This window comes from Leucopleurus acutus (assembly GCF_964270905.1).
Source record: "Leucopleurus acutus genome assembly, chromosome: 7".
In the NCBI taxonomy this organism is placed as follows: domain Eukaryota; kingdom Metazoa; phylum Chordata; class Mammalia; order Artiodactyla; family Delphinidae; genus Leucopleurus; species Leucopleurus acutus.
The window spans coordinates 113,365,899-113,386,640 of record NC_139150.1 but is presented as its reverse complement, the minus strand read 5'-3'; the positions used below and the strand labels follow the sequence as shown (position 1 = coordinate 113,386,640).

The window sequence follows — 20,742 nt, the reverse complement described above, 5'->3', positions numbered from 1 at the left end:
TAAGCCATATTCTGGTGAATTTCAATTCTAAAGAAAGAATCCTTCGAGCATCGAGGAAAGATAAAGTAAATTACCTTCAAGAGGAGAAGCTTTATGCTGACCTCAAACTTTTCTACAGAAACATGCAATGCCAGAAGATATAATGTGATTGTAAGGGAAAAGGGGTCATCAAAGATACTTATTCACGTATAAAAGCATCAGTTAGACACTCTCAGAAATGCAAACAGTAACTGCATTGAGGGAATACAGCATCCATAAGCTCGTCATGAAATAAAATTGATGAAATCCAGAAAAGTTGGAGATAAATTCAAGTATCTCTGGAAAGGGGTATCTAAGTTATAAAAGAACTAACAATAAGAATTGAATCTGTCTAAATATAGAACCAAGGCCAAACAACTCTAAGAAATATAATTTCAGAACAAAAGATAATTATTAAATATTTTTACCCTGTCAAGATGAATGAAAATCAGTGGGGAGGAACTGTAAAGACACTAATTTCCTCACCTTTCATGGCAGACATTCAAAATAACATCAAAATTTTCACTTTTTTAACCAACTTGCTTATTTTTTAAAATTGAGAGATTTAAAATGTTCACATATGTAAGTTATTTTTAATCATTTTAGAGAAAAATTAAATATTTGTGTTTCAGAGCTCCCAAAAGCTCTATGAGAAACTAAGAGGTCCAAAGAGCTACATGATTAAAATGAGAAGATGGCTCAGGTGAGGCAGAAACAGGGACCAAATTCTACACCAAATGTATAGAATCACCAGACGAAACTACATCTTATAAACCTGAGAATGAACTTATAGGCCAGGGTTGGAGAGCTTGTGAGAAAAAGGAACTCTCATGCCCTTTAGTCTAAGGACTCCACTCCTAAAACACTGCCACAGTACACAGACACCTGTACAAGGACGTCCAGTGCAACACTACCTGTAACAGTGAAACACTAAATACAACCTAAGTATCCATAACAGAAAAGAGGCTAAACAAAGTGTGATACAGCCATAAAGTGCATCCGATGGAAAACACTGCAGATGTTACAAGAAAGTTGTAAAGAATGGGGTGCATCAATACACAGTGACATGGAAAGATACCCATGAGAGACAAAGTGAAAAGAACTAGATGCAGACATACATATTTACAATCCCACTTGTTTTTAAACGTCAAAGGCTACACACATATGCTTGTTCCACACGGTCACAGAAAATACAGGAAGGAATCAATGTGGAATTATTCACACTGCTTACCCCTAGGGAATGAGAATGAGTGGGAGGAACAGAGAGCTTGGGGTTCATGCATGTCTGCACTCCTGAATACGTTTACCATGAGCATTTACTCCTTTAAAACTAAACGCCAGTAACAATATAACCTTATTTAAAGAACGTGCTATCCCTTTTGAATCATTCAGATGTTTCTAGGTGAAGCATTCAACATAAATACAAAACATCTGATAGAACATGTGTTGACATACATTCAAACCTTTTACCTTGAAATAGTAAAATCTTGATGAAAGAAGAAACTAAAAGACAGATGCTAAGGGAAAGATAAATAAAGGAAATTCAAGGTCCTGAGAAAGAAGAGATGGTTAACATTGTACTCTTTCACATGAGCTATAAAGCCTCATTTCACTGCCATCATAAAATAAATAAACTGAGCACTTTATGGCGTAAGGTGTTAATGATCCATATACTTTTAAAAGTATGTTCTACTTTACTAGATACCAAGTTTATTTGGGAACAAGGATACTTTAATTCAGCTGCTGAAACTGGTATGTAATGCGACCCTGAAATGGTCATTTAAACTATCTTTTACTTTCAATCTAGATTATCTTTCTATTTTGCAACTGACAGATTTATGAAAATAGGAATGATGTCAATAAACCACCGTTTCCTGCCTTTAGAGAAGCTTTGTCTTATCTTAGTTCCAGCATTACCAAATATGATGGTAGATATTTCCAAAACAGCAATACTTTATAATATTTTAAGAACCTGAGAACACTCTCAAGCAGGATACTTTCTAAAATCGGAACATTTTCTCAGTGGCAGTGGTGGTAGCACTTAAAAGAAGTTTAGTTTAAAAAGGTATAAATGACTGTTCCTCCTATGTCTAAAATGCATGCGTATTGAAGCAGAAATGATATACTTTTCTTCCTGAGAATAATTCACAAAAAGATCCTTAAAAGGGAAGTATACAACAGTTGTCATAAGGCTTAGGAGTTCTTTTGAGCGCTCTTGCAAAATTTATCTGACCTTCAAATGATTCTCTATACTGGACAATGTTTGGATGCTTCATGTTTGCCAGCACTGCAACTTCTCTCCTTGATTCTTCCCTTTCTTTACTGGACATCTTAAATAGAAGGAAAAAAGAAAACAGTAAATTAAGTAAATAAACAACATAATAGTCCATCAAAAAGAGAGTGGTTAAAAATAACGCTACCAGGACTTCCCTTGTGGCGCAGTGGATAAGACTCTGCTCTCCCAATGCAGGGGGCCTGGGTTCAAACCCTGGTCAGGGAGCTAGATGCCACATGCCTGCCGCAACTAAGGAGTCCGCGAGCCGCAACTAAGGAGCCCGCAAGCCGCAAGGAGCCAGTAAGCCACAACTAAGGAGCCCGCAAGCTGCAACTAAGGAGCCCGCCTGCCGCAACTAAGACCCAGCACAACCAAATAAATAAATATTTTTTTAAAAATAATAATGCTACCAATGAAGCACAGCCCAAATACTAAAATATAGCTAGAAGTTAAAAAGAATAAGTTGAAGGCACAAATACAACAAAAACATTTTAAGATGTTCAAACCAGATTAAGTCACAGAACAGTAGGTGAGGTATCTTTTTTAAACACATAAACATGAGCACACATCACAGAAAAAAATCTGAAAGGATTTACAGACTCTTTTGAAATTAGTGGTTCTCTCTGCGATTACGGCAGTCTTTCACTTTAGGTCATGCATTGCCATATATTTTTTTATTCTCTCCTGTAACCAGACTTCTCCTTGGATGACCAAACAAAAAATATACTTACGCTTGAGATGTTAATTTCTTTGATAACATACTGTCTGCCATCTTCTATAGATTTAACAAGAATGGCTTTTCCGAATGAACCTTCTCCAATCTTCTGTACTCTAACATACTTCTCCATGGTTCTTTTTCTAAGGCATCTTAACAGATAGGCTAGATATTAAAAAAAAAAGAGTAACAGTTAATAGAAATAAAGCATGTCATCTATAACAGTTATAATATTTAATTCAAATTCTATTCCTCAGTGATTTGCTTACTTAAAAAAAAGATATATAAAATCTTTACTGAAGGTTAAATAAACTTTAACTCAATTTTAGTCATGCAACCTAGAGATAGCTAAAAAGAGAAAACCAGTGACATTTCAATCTTATAAGAATACTTTGGAAAGTCAAATACTGTACATACTTAATGGAAGATGAAGCAAACCTTTTCCTACATGAACTAATTAATTAGCAGCATTACTTTACTACCTGCAATAAGAACACAAGCTTAGCAAGACTATTTCCCAAAGTTATTTACCTAATCCTCTTATTAGACATTTAGGCTGTTTACAGTGTTTGCTATTATAAAAGAACTTCAGATTAAATTTCTGTACATACATTTTTATGTACTCATTATAAAGATTTCCATAGTACACACTGTGAGTTCAAAGAATATGCACATGTTAAAGCTTTCAAACACACTGCTTGTCTTACAGAAACGCCTACTAGCTTGCTTGCATTCTGACCAGCAGTGAATAAAAATGCCTGTTCCTACGTACTCTTTTAACAGTGATTATTATTTATTAAAATATTTCAGAGGCAATAAAGGGTAGTAGTCAAAGAGCACTAAAACCTTAGAGTCAGAGAGCCTGGGTTTAAATCCTGGCTTTAGCACTTATTTGCTATTTGACCTTGGACAAGTTACTTATCTTTAAGTGGCACAGTTTGTTCATCTGTACAATGTGGCCAACAACAGGACCTGCTAATAGAGCTGCTGGGAGGATTAGTCAATTTCATTAATGTCTAGAGAACAGTGACCTACACACAGTGAGCACTGTGTCACAATCTGTTCTTACTGTTATTCGTTATGTTGGATGGGGGGAAGCAGTGTCTCACTTTTTTTTGTAAGCTCCGTTGCTTACCAATGAATCTGAAAAATTCTTCCACGTTTCTGAACTGTTGCATTTCTTCTCTTTTGAATTATTCATTCAGGTTCTTTGTCCATTTTCTACTGGGATAGTCTTCTTTATTGTTTTTTAATTGAAGTATAGTTGATTACAATACTGTGTAAATTTCAGGTGCACAACAAAGTATTCCAGATACATGTATACATATTTTCAGATTCTCTTCCATTGTAGGTGTTTACAAGATTAGGAATATAGTTCCCTGTGCTATACAGTAGGTTCTTGTTGTTTATCTATTTTGTATACAGTAGCTTGTATCTGCTAATCCTAAACTCTTAATTTGTCCCTGCCACCCGTTTCCCCTTTGGTAACCACAATTTTGTTTTCTATGTCTGTGAGTCTATTTCTGTTTTGTCAGTAAGTTCGTTTGTATCATTTTTTAGATTTCACATAAGTGATATCTTATGATATTTGTCTCTGTCTTACTTTACTTAGTATGATAATCTCTAGGTCCATCCATGTTGCTGCAAATGGCATATTTCATTCTTTTTTATGGCTGAGTAATATTCTATTGTATATATGTACCACATCTTCTTTATCCATTCCTCTGTCGATGGACATTTAGGTTACTTCCATGTCTTGGCTATTATAAACAGTGCTGCTATAAACATTGCATCCTCTTTATAGTTTCTAGTTGCTTGTTACAGTGATCTGCATTTCTATCAATAATCTTTCTTAACTCCTTCAGCATTTTTATTACCTCCTTTGCTGAATCAGGGTCTGGTAGACTGGAGAGGTCTGTTTCATTGTTCCTGCAGGGGATTTCTCTTGTTCTTCTACTTGGGAGTAGTTCCTCTGCTTTTTCATTTTAGTTAAATTTCTCTGACTCTAAGAATTTAAGAGAAACAGTTATATATCATGGTCTCACAGGGCTGTTTTTATGTGGGAGTGTCCCTGTGTAGACTGTGTGAGTCTGATATTTTTGGTGTGAAGGCTGTTTTAAGTGTGGATGCTTGCCACGTCTTTCCTCAGGGTGTGCTGGCCCTTGTCCCCTTGCTAAGGGGTGTGTCTGGTGTTGTGGTGACCAGAGCCTGCAGTGGATAGCGCGTGGGGCCTCTTCTCTGCCCTGTAGTTGTCACAGCCCTGTCGGGGACAGGGTCTGCTCCTCAGCTGTCACAGGTGAAGCCCCCAGATCCAGTTACAAGCTGCAATACGAGGAGTGAGGGCCTGGAGCACTGGGAGACAGGAGCCAGTGTGTGCTCCTCCCCAGGAGCTATCCACCAGGACACGCAACTCTGTGATGCCACCCGTGTGCACACGCACAAACTTCACTGTTAGTGAACTAGTGCTAGTGCTGCCCTCAGGGGCCACCTCAGGGCCGCCGTGGACGTCCCTCAGGCATGCATGAGTTGTCCCAAAACCCACGCACCACCATGAGAGCCCGCCACAGCCACAGCCTGGGACCCGCTGTGGGAGGACCGGTGACTGGCTCTGATTTCAGCCCCACCTCTGTGTGCATGCCCACAAACTGCACAAAGTCCACGGCAGCCAGAGCCATGCCCGCTGTGAGCATGCTGATAATGGGCTGCTAAGGCGGCCCACACCCCTCCCTTTATGCACTGACAACAGGCTCCGATGGCGGGCCCACACCGCTCCCTTTATGCACTGACAACAGGCTCCGATGGCGGGCCCACGCTCCTGCTGTGCGCACCCCCAGTTGTGTCCTGTGCCACACTCCAGGTTCCTCGGGCTGTCTCCATGCTCCCAACCTGAGTCCCTCCCCGGGTCTGTCTGCTGAAGCCTGAGTTGCAGCACCCAGTTGCTGCACACACCAGCAGGCGCATCACAGGCTGGAAAGTGCAGCGGCATGGCCAAGACGGTCTGTGCTGCACTCTCTCTACCCTGTAGGACAGGAGGCCGGCTTCCACACTGTCCTCTCAAGCCTCTGAAGCTCCCTATCTGTCCCACCGAACCTCCCAGCCGGTAAAGGAGGTTCCCAGAGCGAGGGAACACTTCCTCTTTCACAGCTCCCTTCCAGGGGGCAGGTCCCATCCCAATTCCTCGTCTCCTTTTTCCCTTTGTCCTATTTAATTACTTGGGGATCTTTACTGCAGCTTTGGTTGTATGAGATTTTCTGCCAGCTTTCAGTAGGTATTCCATGAGAATAGTTTCACATATAGATGTATTTTTTAAAATGTATTATTCATTTTTGGCTGTGTTGGGTCTTTGTTGCTGCGTGCAGGCTTTCTCTAGCTGCGGCGAGCGGAGGCTACTTTTCATTGTGGTGCATGGGCTCTCATTGCGGTGGCTTCTCTTGTTGCAGAGCACGGGCTCTAGGCGAGCGGACTCAGTAGTTGTGGCTCACGGGCTCTAGAACACAGGCTCAGTAGTTGTGGTGCATGGGCTTAGTTGCTCCGCAGCATGTGGGATCTTCCCGAACCAGCGCTCAAACCCGTGGCCCCTGCATTGGCAGGCAGATTCTTAACCTCTGCACCACCAGGGAAGTCCCATAGATGTATTTCTGATGTACTTATGGGAGGAGGTGAGTTCCACATCCCTCTACTCCACCATCTTCAAGTTCATCTTCTTTTCATTAGTTTGTAGGAGCTTCTTTAATGACGATGTTAGCCCTTCTCAGGTATGAATTTTTTTTGCTTATATGCCATTTGTCTTCAATTTTATTGAAATACGAAAGTTTATTTTGATGTGAACAAATTTATTAACGTCTTCCTTATATTTCTGCCATCGGTATCACACTTAGAAACTTACTGTACCAAATACCGTAAGATACTTGATTAAGGTTGTTAACTTCAGTAAGAGTAACTTCAGAAGAGTGGTGGAGACAGAAGCAAGAGTACAATAGATTAGGTAGTGAAAGCTTAAAAAAGTGAAGGGAAGGGGAGGAGGATAGACGGAGGGAGGGGAAGGAGAGAAAAAGTGTCCCAAAAACAACCTCTAGCACTGCTTATTGGCAAGATCACATATACTGTGAAGATACATGAATTCACTGTTAATCTAAAAATAATATTTAATTTAGGGGGGTGTGGCCAAGATGGCAGAGTAAGAAGACCCTGAGCTCAAACACACCAAAAGTACAACTATTTAAAGAGCAGCTACCTATAAGAACAACCGGAAGAACAGCAGAAAAGATTTTCTGCAACTGAAGATACAAAGAAGGAACCACAATGGGATGGGTAGGAGTGGTGGAGATCCGGTATAGACAAGACGCACAGCCATGGGCAGGTGACCCACAAATAGGAGAATAATCACAAATGCAGAAGTTCTCCCTGAGAAGCAAGGGGTTCAAGCCCCATATGAGGCTCCCCAGCCCAGGGCTCCTGCACCAGGTTGATGAGCCCCCAGAATACCTGGCTTTGAAGGCCAGCAGAGCTTGCATACAAGAGAGGCAGAGTGCCATAGAAAAAAAAGACTCTGCTCTTAGAGGGCGCACACAAAATCTCACCCATTCTGAGATACAGCTCTGAGAAGCAATAATTTGAAAGAAGCTTATATCAAACCCACCTGCTAATCTTGGAGAGCACCCTAGAGAGGCAGGAGGGCCACTGGGACTCCCCTGGGGACACAGACGCTCGCAGCAGCCATTTTTGGAAGTCTGTTCTTCCACGAAGACACTGATGGTACAAAAGCCAGCTTGGAGTCCTCCCTCTAGCTTATTAGCAACAGGAGCTTACCCAACCACTAACCAGATGGCAACAGCCCTGGAGGCCACCCCCTGGGGACCTGTAGTCAGCTACGCTAGTACCCAACCCCACCCACCAGTGGCAGCCACCACAGGAGGCAGGACCTGACAATCAACTGGGCCACAGGGTAGCCCCACCAAAAAATAAGGGCCCACATAAGGGACACTCCTAGAGCACATAGCTCTTGTGACCAAAGAGGAGTGTGCCACTGGGCCCCACAGGACAACTCCTACACAAAGCCACTTGTCCAAGATTGGGAAACACAACCGACCTACCTAATTCATAGAAATAAAGATAGATAATTAATTCAGTAAAATGAGGAGACAGAGGAATACATACCATAGGAAGAAACAAGACAAAACCCCAGAAGGACTAAGCAAAATGGAGATAAGCAATCTACCCAATAAAGAGTTCAAGGTCATGATCATACAGATGCTCAATAAATTCAGGAGAAAAATGGATGAACACTCTTAGAAGTGTGACAAGGAGTTAAAAAACATAAGGAAAAAACCCAACAAATATGAAGAATACAATCACTGAAATAAAAAATACACTAAAAAGAATAAACAGTAGATTAGATGATACAGAGGAACAGAGCAACAAACTGGAAGACAGAGTAGTTGAAATCACCCAGCTGAAGAGAAAAAAGAAAAAATAATTTTTAAAAATGAAGATAGTTTAAGAAACCGCTAAGACAACATCCAATGTGTAACATTAGCATTATAAGGGGTCCCAGGAGGAGAAGAGACAGAGAAAGGGGAAGAGAACTTATTTGAAGAAATAACAGCTGAACATTTCCCTAACCTGGGAAAGAAAACATATCCAGGTCCAAGAAGTACAGAGAGTCCCCAACAAGATAAAACCAAAGAGGTCCACAGCAAGAAACATGAAAATGAAAATGGCAAAAATTAAAGATTAAGACAGAACCTTAAAAACAGCAAAAGAAAGCTTCTCTGGTGGAGCAGTGGTTAACAGTCTGCCCACCAATGCAGGGGACATGGGTTCGAGCCCTGGTCCGGGAGGATCCCACATGCTGCAGAGTGACTGGGCCCGTGTGCCACAACTACTGAGCCTGTGCTCTAGAGCCCGTGAGCCACAACTACTGAAGCTCGTGCACCTGGAGCCCATGCTCCATGACAGGAAAAACCATTGCAAATAGAGGTCCATGCACTGCAAAGAAGAGTGGCCCCCACTCGCCGCAACTAGAAAACACCCGTGCACAGCAACGAAGACCCAACACAGCCAAAAATAAATAATTTTTTTTTAAAAAAGCAGCAAAAGAAGAGCAACTAGTTATGGGACTTCCCTGGTTGTCCAGTGGTTAAGACTTCGTCTTCCAATGCAGAGGGTGCAGGTTCGATCCCTGGTCAGGGAGTTAAGATCCCACATGCCTTGCAGCCAAATAAACCAAAACATACAACAGAAGCAATGTTGTAACAAATTCAATAAAGACTTTAAAAAATGGTCCATATTAAAAAAATCTTAAAAAAAAAAAAGAAAAAGAAAGGCAACTAGTTATGTACAACAGAACTTCCAAAAGATCATCAGCTGATCTTTGCAGGCCAGAAGGGAGTAGCATAATACATTCAAAATGATGAAAGGGAGAAGCCTATAACCCAAAATACTCTACCTGGCAAGGCTATCATTCAGATCTGAAGGAGAGATAAAAAGTTTTACAGAAAAGTGAAAGTGAAAAGAGTTCAGCACCACTAAACTGGCTTTACAAGAAATGTACAAAGACTTCTCTAAGTGGAAAAGAAAAGACCATACCTAGAAATATGAAAATTACAAAAGGAAAAATCTTATTGGTAAAGGCAAACATACTGTAAATGTAGTAGATAAACCACTTATAAAGCTAGCAGGAAAGTTAAAAAAGAAAAGTTGTAAAATCATCTATATCCACAATAAGTAGTTAAGGGATACATAAACAAAAAGATGCAAAAAAAATGAAGACAAAAACATTCAATTGGGGGGGTAGGGAGAAAAAACACAAAATTGGTAGAATGCATTAAGATTTAAGAGATCATCAACTTAAAATAATCATAGTACATACACACACACGTATATATGTGTGTGTATATATATATATATATAGAGAGAGAGAGAGAGAGACAAGAGGGAAGGAGGGAGGGAGAGGGAGAGGGAGAGGGAGAGGGAGAGGGAGAGAGAGAGAGAGAGAAACAGTGGGGAGAGAGGGTTAGGGAGGGAAGGGGGTTGTTATATATGAACTTCATGGTAACCACAAACCAAACATATAATAGATAGATATACAAAAAAGAGAAAGGCATCCAAACATAACACTAAAGATAGCCATCAAGGGAATTCCCTGGCAGTCCAGTGGTCAGGACTCGGCACCTTCACTGCCATGGGCCCAGGTTCTGGGCCCAGGTTCAATCCCTGGTCAGGGAAGTAAGATTGCACAAGGCACACTGCGCAGCCAAAAAAAAAACAAAAAGAGATAGCCATCAAATCACAAGGGGAGAGAGCAAATGAAAAAAAAAAAACTTAAAAAAGAACGAGAAAACAATTACCAAAAGAGCAATAAGTACACACCTATCAATAATTATTGTAAATGTAAACGGACTAAATGCTCCAATCAAAAGACACAGCATGTATGCTGCCTTACAAGAGACTCACTTCAGAGCTAAGACACACACAGACTGAAAGTGAAAGGGTGAAAAAAGGTATTCTATGCAAAGGGAAACGGAAAGAAAGCTGGGGTAGCAATAGTTACAGCAGACAACAGACTCTAAAACAAAGACTGTAACAAGAGACAAAGAATAACAATAGACAACGATAAAGGGATCAATCTAACAAGAAGATATAACAATTGTCAATATATATGCACCCAACACAGGAGCACCTAAATACCTAAAGCAAATATTAACAAACATAAAGGAAGAAACTGATAGAAACACAATAACAGTAGGCAAATTTAACACCCCACTTACATCAATGGACAGATTACCCAGACAGAAAATCAATAAGGAAACAATGACCTTAAATGACACATTAGATCACATGGACTTAAGAGATATATATAGAACGTTCTATCCAAAAGCAGAACACACATTCTTCAAGCACACATGGAACATTCTCCAAGATACATCATATGCTAGGTCACAAAACAAGTCTCAATAAATTTAAGAAGAGTGAAATCATATCAAGCATCTTTTCTGATCACAACAGAGATTAGAAATCAATTACAAGAAAAAAACTGCAAAAAATAAAAAATGCAGATATGTTACTAAACAACAAATACATCACTAAAGAAATTGAACATGAAATCAAAAAATACCTGGAGGCAAATAAAAACAAAAACACAATGATCCAAAATCCATGAGACACAGCAAAAGCAGTTCTAAGAAGGAAGTTTATAGCAATACAAGACTATCTCAGGAAACAAGAAATCTCAAATAAACCATCTAACCTTACACCAAAAGGAACTACAAAAAGAACAAAACCCAAAGTTAGTAAAAGGAAAAAACAGAGTTCACAGCAGAAATAAATGAAATAGAGACTAAAAAAAATAGAAAAGATAAATGAAACTAAGAGTTGGATTTTTGAAAAAATAAAGAAAATTGCTAAACCTCTAGCCAGACTTATGAATAGAGAGAAGAATAGATAAAATCTGAAATGAAAGAGAAGTTACAATGATACCACAGAAATACAAAAGATCATAAGTGATTACTATACATAATTTTATACCAATAAAATAGACAATCTAAAAGAAATGGATAAATTTTTAGAAACATACAACCTCCCAAGACTGAAACAGGAAGGAAAAAAAGTATGAAAAGACTGCTCACCAATAATTAAATTGAATCACTAATCAAAAAACTCCCAACAAACAGAAGTCCACAACCAGGCAACTTCAAAGGTGAATTCTACAAAACACTTAAGGAAGAGTTAACACCTATCCTTCTCAAGCTAGTCAAAGAAAACTGAAGAGGAAGGAACACTTATGAACTCATTCTACAAAGCCAACATCACCTGATACCAAAACCGGACAAAGATACCACAAAAAAAGGAAAATATCACTTTAAGAGTCAATATCACTGATGAACACAGATGCAAAACTCCTCAACAAAATATAAGCAAACCAAATTCAACAATACATTAAAAGAATCATATACCATGATCAGGTGGGATTTAACTCAGGGATGCAAGGCTGGTGAGATATCTGCCAATCAACCAATGTGATACACTATATAAAAAAAACCTGAAGAATAAAAACCATAGGATCATCGCAGTAGATGAAGAAAAAGCTTTTGACAGGATTCAACATCCATCTATAAAAACTCTCAGCAAAATAGGTACAGAGGGAACATACCTCAACATAATAAAAGTCATATATGAATCTACAGCCAACAGCATACTCAACGGTGAGAAGCTGAAAGGATTTTCTTTATGATCAGGAACAAGACAAGGATGCCAAATATTGCCATTTTTATTCGACATAGTATTGGAAGTCAAATCAAAGCAACTGGTAGCTTTGCTAGCCAAAGCAATCATACAAGAAGAAATAAAAGGAATCCAAGTTGGAAAGGAAGAAGTAAAACTATCACTGTTTGCATATGACATGATACTAGAAATACCTGATATATAGAAAATCCTACAGATACCACCAAAAAGCTATTAAAACTAATAAATGAACTGCGTAAAGGTGCAGGATACAAAATTAATATACGGAAATCTGTTGCATTTCTACACACTAGCAATGAACTATCAGAGAAATTAAGAAAAAAATCTCATTTACAACTGTGGCAAAAAGAATAAAATACCTAGGAATAAATATGACTAAGGAGGTATCAATAAAAGACCTGTATTTAGAAAACTATGACAATGATGAAAGAAACTGAAGATGACACAAACAAATGGAAAAATATACTGTGCACATGGATTGGAAGACTCAATATTGTAAAAATGACCATCCTCCCCAAGGGAATCTACAGATTCAATACAATCCCTATCAAAATACCAATGGCATTTTTCAAAGAACTAGAACAAATAATTCTAAAATTTGTATGGAAATATAAAAGGCCCAAAATAGCCAAAACAATCTTGAAAAAGAAGAACAAAGTTGGAGGTATCACACTCCCTGATTTCAAACTATACTACAAAGCCACAGTAATCAAAACAGTACGGTACTGGCACAAAAACGGACACACAGATCAACTGAAGAGAATAGAGAGCCCAGAAATACATCCATACTAATATGGGCAAATTAATCTAAGACAAAGGAGGCAAGAATATACAACAGGGAAAAGTCAGCCTCTTCAATAAAGGTTGTTGGGAAAACTCGACAGCCACATGCAAAAGAATCAAACTGGACTACTTTCTCATACCATATACAAAAATAAACTCAAAATGAATTAAAGACTTAAATGTAAGACCTCAAACCATAAAACTCCTAGAAGAAAACATATGCAATATACTCTTTGAAATCTTAGCACTATTTTTTTAGATACCTCTCCTCAGGCAAGGAAAATGGAAGCAAAAATAAACATTTGGAACTACATCAAACTGAAAAACTTGCACAGCAAAGGAAACTATCCACAAAACAATAAGGCAGTCTACTGAATGGGAGAAGATATTTGCAAACATTATACTTTATAAGCAGTTAATATCCAAAATATACAGAGAACTCATACAACTCAACATCAAAAAAAAAAAAAACCATTAAAAAGTGGGTTGACTCTTAATAGACATTTTTCCAAAGAAGACCTACAGATGGCCAACACACACGTGAAAAGATACCCAACTTCACTAATCATCAGGGAAATGCAAATCAAAACCACAGTGAGATATCACATCACTCCTGTCAGGATGGCTATTATCAAAAAGACAACCAAAAAAAGGTGTTGGAGAGGATGTAGTGAAAAGGGAATCTTTGTGCACTCTCAGTGGAAATGTAAGTTGCTGCAGATACTCTGGAAAACGGTATGAAGGTTCCTCAAATAATTAAAAATAGAACTACCACATAATTCAGCAATGCCACTTCCAGGCATTTGTCTGAAGAAACCAAAAACACTAATTCAAGAAGATATGTGCTCCCCAATGCAGCATTATTTAAAACAGCCAAGACAAAGAAGCACCCGAATTGTCCATCAACAGATGAATGGATAAAGAAGACTTGGTATATATATATACAATGGACCATTACTCAGTCATAAAAAAGAATGAGGTGATTCCTTGGTGGTCCAGTGGTTAGGGCTTAACGCTTTCACTGCCGGGGCCCGGGTTCAATCTCTGGTTGCGGAAGATTTTGAAAGTCGCGTGGCATAGCCGAAAAAAAGAAAAAAAAAAGAGAGAATGAAATCTGCTATTTGCAATAACATGGACATTACGTTAAGTGAAGAAAGTCAGATAGAGAAGGACAAATACTGTATGATTTCACCTATACATGAAATATATAAAAGAAAACAAATGAAGAAATGTAACAACAGAGAAACAGATTCATAGATACAGGGAACAAACTGGTGGTTGCTAGAGGGGTGGGGGTGGGGGATGAGTGAAATAGGTTAGGGAGACTAAGAGGTACAAACTTCCAGTTACAAAACAAATAAGTCATGAAGATGTAATGTACAACATAGAGAATACAGTCAATAGCACTGTAATAACTTTATATGGTGACAGATTGTAACTAGACTTATGGTGACCACTTTGTAATGTATAAAAAAACTGAATCTTTATATTGCACACCTGAAACTAATATAATATTGTAAGTCAACTATACTTCAATAAAAAATAAAGTATAAATAAATAATTTGAAAAACAGTGATTCACATAACTTGCTCTTTTCTATTTCCATTCCATAGCAAGCAGGCTTTCTGTGTATGATTCCCTTCTAGGAGAAAATGAGCTTGTCATGAAGACTATATTACCATTTCTATGACAGTTTACCATATCTCTCATTGTAAGTGAACAAATTCATGTTCTCATTTCACCCATTAATAATAAATTTAATTTTATTTTGCCTCTAATATATTGATCCAGTCTCCTTAAATGACAAAATTCGTATCCTGGGCTTCTAAGACTCAAAGGCCACAACTTTGCCTGTGGTAAATCAATGGAATAATCATGCTTAATAGAAATTTGTGGGAAAGAGCCGCCTTCTACCTCAGGAAACTTTTCTACTTCAAACTTTCTGTAAGAAATGACATGTTTTTTAGCAGCTGTAAGAGAAACAAGAAATTAACTATTATGACAGCACTACAGCATCGCTAGTGAGTTAAAGAAGAAAAGTCACTCCAAACATATTTTCAAGCCCAAGTTTGGTCAACCGGCATAATATAATAGCTCTCTGAGCACCAGCCAGAATTTAATGATTTCTCCAGGACATGATATCACATTACTATGCTGTTTAGAAAAAATATAAACTCATCTTAGAAAACTAAATTTCATAAATCAAATTACATTAAATAAGGCTTCCCTGGTGGCGCAGTGGTTGGGAGTCCGCCTGCCGATGCACGGGACATGAGTTCGTGCCCCAGTCCGGGAGGATCCCACATGCCGCGGAGCGGCTGGGCCCGTGAGCCATGGCCGCTGAGCCTGCGCGTCCGGAGCCTGTGCTCCGCAATGGGAGAGGCCGCAGCAGTGAGAGGCCCGCGTAGCACCAAAAAAAAAAAAAAATTACATTAAATAGTAAGCGTACAATGAGACTACTTCACAACCATCATTACTCTGTGACTTTTGCCAAGAAAAAAACCACAATTAGTCCATTTGGCCCTCCCCCAAAATGGAGTTGCCAATTCCTTTCGAGGGACCGCACTAACAAGATGGAGGCTCCGAGGGTCCTAGCACTGCAGTCCGCTGCCCACCACAGGACTACAGTGTGTTCCGGCACCTCAGGAAGGTGGAGGAGATCTACTGCCCCGGAAATGAAAAAAAAAGACGGCTCTCACTGCCACCAAATAACGTCCAGTGCAGACAGCTTTCTGGACAATGAAAGGCATGGTAGGTGAGTTTCAGAGCAACCAACAACCCCTCCTATTCTGCAGAGTCTACACTTGACTAGTATCGGACGCCAGACGAAGTGAAGGGGAAAACACGGCAAGATAGGTAATTTCAGCGTCTTAAAGCATATGTAACTGGGGTACTTACTTCCTAGTCAGGAGACTTCTCAGCTGAATAACAACTCTAGAAGATTTTTAAACCAAAGGAAATAAAAGGTAACAACAAAATGTACTACAGGCTTACACATCCAAAATAGTCGTAACATGTAACTGAAGAAGCACACGGATCCTGTTCTAATTTCATTACTGTAATTAACCCAAATTATAAATAAATATTTGTCCTTTCTATGCTTCAGCTTCCAAAGTAAGAGGGAAATGGCATACCAACTTGACAGTATCTTAAGGTCTCTAACAATTACATCAATTTAATCCCTGTAATACATATGTGATACTGAAGATATTCAAAGTATAAAATTAGAGATTTTTTTGATATTTAAGATTTCCAAGAGTCTTGTGATATAACAAACAAAGCAATGGATTCAGAAGAGAAAAGTTACGTGACCAAAAGCAAACCACCCGACTTCCCTGGTCTTAGTTTCTTCATCTAAAAACACTAAAGATTTAAATATAATACTATCTTAAGGGCCCTACGAATTCTAAGTCTGTGACTCAAGGAGAAAAAAATTTTAAAGTAGGTCAGAAAGTAGAAAACTTCAACAATTTAAAATTGCACTATTAGCCACAGAGAGTAGGAATGGCAGAGAGATGGCCAAAGCCTTTCGTTCAGAAAAATCTAAAGATGCCCCAAATCTTTAGCCTAAATCTTTAAAAAGTCAAAAAATAAACTGCAACTTACAATTTAAGATACCAGACTGGACGTACATATTTACCTCTGCTTCTTCCCTAAACCCAGCTAACACAGCTTGAAAGGATCAGAAAGGCAGAAGAGGAGAGACAGCAATGGCAATAAAATTCTGGAAGCTGACAAACACAAGAGCAAGCAGCAACTGACTCAGGAAACTAGAGAAAGCTGTGTCCTCAGCCACGAGTGGGGAGGAAGTCACTTCCACTACAGACTAGCTCAATAACTGGCGGAGACTTTGTAAGAAGCTGTCGGACACACAGCTCCTCCATCCCCTCTCCCAGTCAGGCGACCACCCCTCCCATCTTGGCAGCAGGCGAGAGATGTCTCCAGATTAGGAACACCCATCACAGCTGAGAATGGAAATACCGTCTGGGAGACTGAATGAAAGCTGACATAATGAACGGTGAGACTGTTCTGGACCATGATGGTGCGCTTGTACCAGACCAGCCTGCCTCCAAAAACAATCACGAACCCTGAGTAAAATATATAAAAGAACAGAAAGAAATTCACTGAGAGGTGGGAATATCCTAGTGAGTCCCACATTACCCCAGTCTTTTCCCTGAAGACATTTTCCAAACTGTGGCACAGCAGAATGGAGCTTGAGTAGAAAGCAGCAGTCTTATGGGCTGAGGACAGAGAGGTCAGAGTTTAGGGCTGCCAAAATTCTGGGGAGGAGGAGAAGGAACAGGAGGCCAAAAATATGCACGTAAATTCCTCTCCTGTCAGTCAGCCCACTCCTAAATTGTGCAGATACAGGGCAAGACTAAATCAGACTAGTCCTAACGACAGAAACAGACTCACGAACGACTCAAATACGGAGCTATCAGCAGGGGACTTCAAATAACCTTGATTAATAAGTTCAAGAAAATAAGAGGAAACGATGGAGAAAAGTGATTTTTTAAAAGATGGAGAACTTCAACAAAGAACTGAAATTTATTTTTAAAAACTCAATGAACTTCTAGAACTAAAATATAAAATATCTGGAATTAAGAACTCATTGCATGGGTTTTACAGCAGGCAGCATCCAGCAGGATTAGTAATCTGGAAAATAAACCAGCAGAATATATTCAACAAAAGAACAGAGAGAAAAAATGAAGAAAAAACAAAAAGACATGCCCAGAAGGAAGGAAGGAAGAAAAGGAAAGGAAGTTTCACTTTCGAAAGATTTTAATTCTTAATCTCTAAATTTAATGCTTCCCTAGTAAAAACACAAACTCTGGGGGTGAGGGTGATCAGACGAGCTGATTTTTAAAGTTAATGTGAAAAAAAGAAGAAAGAATAGCCAGAGATACTGAAAAAAAAAAAAAAGCAATGAAGGAAGAGTTGTTCTACTTGCTATCAAGACACATTATAAAGCAGTAATAATTACGAACTAGACAGGTAAATCATAGAAAGTCCAGAAATACACAAAAGAAATTTTTTTAATTTGGTAGATGACCATCGTGACATTTTAAATCAGTAAGGAAAAGATGGATTTTGAAATAAATAGTTTTTAGACAACTAGGTAGCCATATGGAAAAAAATTAAATCCATTTTCTTTGCTTTACACCAACACAAATTTCAGACGATAAAATACGTAAATGTCCATCAAATTTCTCTATACGGCATCACTCTTTTCAAGTATGTCAACTATGCTCCAGAAAAAATATCTTAGCCTCTAGTCAAGTTAGACATCTTTCCTCACTTTTTACTAAGAACACCTTTAAGCCACAAATAAATGTTTGACATAATAAAATTTTGTGCACCTAATGAGAAAAATGTCAGGGTATATGAATGAAAAGCTGCATTCCCACCAATCTGGAACATTAAGCCTCTGCAGCTGCTTCAGCTATTTGATGCACAAGCAAGTTGTCCTGAAGGGAAACACTGGTAAAGAAGTGTCAACAGATTTCAGGAAGCCCTCAGGGTACTGTCTGCAACCAGGATCTACACATATAGTTCTCCCCAAATAATGAATACCATTTTGGATTATGGGAGAGGCTCGGTTTAACTCCTCAATGAGGAAAGGCCCTGTCTTACTTCGCATAATTCAAAAAAGGAGAAAGCAAAAGCGGGATTCCTAATACAGAGTTTTTTCAAAATATTTGTTGTTCTTCTCTGCAAGTCTATTCCTCTCTGTAAGACTCTTCAGACAACAATTAACAGCTTCCCTAGTGAAAGTACCAACATGTAAATAAAGAGTTTACATTCATGAAATGGATATATTCAAGTCAGACAGAGGAAAATATACTTGGAGTACAACGTCAATGCATTATTAAAATGACCTCAAAAGAACTCCTGTGGCCAAGTTCCATAACCTTTACTAAACTCCCAGTGGTGACTCTTAACGTGCAAAAACCTGTTTTCCCACAAAACAGGCTCCTTACCTCTCACCAGAAACAAGCGGGCAACGTTAAAACAGATCTGCAGATGCTCTAATTTCAGACAAATCTAAAGCAGAAACAAAGAACTACTTCTCTCCATATCTGGCTTCCCTCCATCATCTCTGCAATGCTGCTGCATCATAATAAAAGGCCATTATTAGCATATACTGGATATTACTTTTAATCCTTCATAATTATTTCTGATGTAACTTACCCTGGCAATACAAAAATTTCTACTTCTTGGGGGGCGGATCTTACATTAGAGAACAAAAATCAGGCCTGCCTAAAAAACAAGAGTTGTGATGAACTCTACAAGTCCTAGAACTTTCAATGCCTTCCATGAAGAAATTGTTGAATCAAACTACGGAAACTGAAATATAAGATTATGGGCCAGCCAGTTAACTGCTACTCATTTTCTAGTTAAAAGGTATACGTAAAGATCGCAGACAAGATATAAGCAACGTAAATGACTTCTTACTCATACCAACGCTTCTATTCTTATTTTAATTCCATGATCACTATCGCTTTTTAAATAATGTCCAAAGGGTACTGAGTAACACACACGGTTCCTTGGAAAACTCCCATCTTGACGAGGTGCGGCTACTGGTGCTATTTTCCGCGCACTTCAGGGAGGACCCCGCAGCCTCTACATCGGAAGTCGAGGCAAGCTCTCCCGTTTCCCGAGCGACCCCACCATCGCGCACGTCACGCCGCCCCGAGCGCAGCTCACCTCAGGACCCAGGCCGTGGGCGGGCACCGTCCGGGGGTCGCCGCCTTCCCGCGGGGCTCAGCTAGCCCGAGACACCCCCCCGCGGTCCAGAAAGGGCATTGGGCCGCAGCCCGCGCCACTCCGGCCAACGCCCCGGGACACGGGTCTGCGCCACCGGACGAAACAAACCGGTTTCCGAGCCCCCTGCAACGGCTGCGGTGGCGTGGGGTGTTCCCCGGGCGCCGCCCCCCAACTTCTCAGAGGCGGCTGCCGGCAGCCTCGCGGGCCGGGCGCATTGGGGCTGGGTGCTCCCTGCCGGTTCGTCCCCCAGCCTCGCCACGCGGGCGCTGGCTACCCGGCAACGCGGAGATGCGCTCCGTGTTCAGGCTCAGGACTCCACAAGCAGCGCCCCAAATCCCGGAGCCAGGGCAGAGGGTGGGGCGTTACTGGCGCGGGCGTGTGACGTCAGCGCGCCGAAGCCGGCGCGGAGCGGGGGTGGCCGGGAAGGGCAGGCGGGGGCGGGGGCGGGGGCGGGGGCGGGGGCGGGGGGCGGGGGGCGGGGGCGGGCGGGCGCGGGCTCTCTAGGTGCGGGAGGAGAAGAGAGGAGGAAAGGGAGACCAGAGCGTCCCTCACTCACAGGAGCGAGGCCCGGCGGCTGACAGAACCCGCTGAAGCTGGTGTGGAGTAAAGCCTGTGATAAATTCGTCCCGCACATACCGCAAAAGGGATTTTTTTTTTTAAACTTGAGGGCCATTTCTTAGGGATGCCATATTTTTAAACTGAATTTGCTTTAAAAATCAAGGCAAGTAAAATAAGTCAAATACTGTATGATATCACTTACATGTGGAATCTAAACAATAATATAAACTAGTGAATGTAACAAAAAGTCAGCTATAATCCAACAAATATTTTTTTTCTTCCTTTATAAATTTATTATTTTCGGCTGCGTTGGGTCTTCATTGCTGCACGCAGGCTTTCTCAAATTGTGGCGAGCAGGAGGTACTCTTCATTGCAGTGCGCG

At 40.1% G+C, this 20,742-nt stretch overlaps 1 protein-coding gene across 4 annotated transcripts in view; it reads right to left on the bottom strand.

The window, feature by feature from the left end:
* NEK1 (NIMA related kinase 1) overlaps window positions 1-20,119 on the bottom strand; it is a 210,494-nt gene extending 190,375 nt beyond the window's left edge. For all 4 annotated transcript variants that reach the window (XM_082843558.1, XM_082843560.1, XM_082843559.1 and 1 more), the window contains exons 1-3: window positions 19,743-20,119; window positions 3,025-3,173; window positions 2,252-2,348 (exon numbers count right to left, since the gene is read on the bottom strand). In XM_082843558.1, coding sequence (XP_082699684.1) covers window positions 2,252-2,348; window positions 3,025-3,141 — 214 coding nt within the window. In that variant the 5' untranslated portion in view covers window positions 3,142-3,173; window positions 19,743-20,119. The remainder of the gene's footprint in view (window positions 1-2,251; window positions 2,349-3,024; window positions 3,174-19,742) is intronic.
* Window positions 20,120-20,742: the final 623 nt, after the last annotated feature.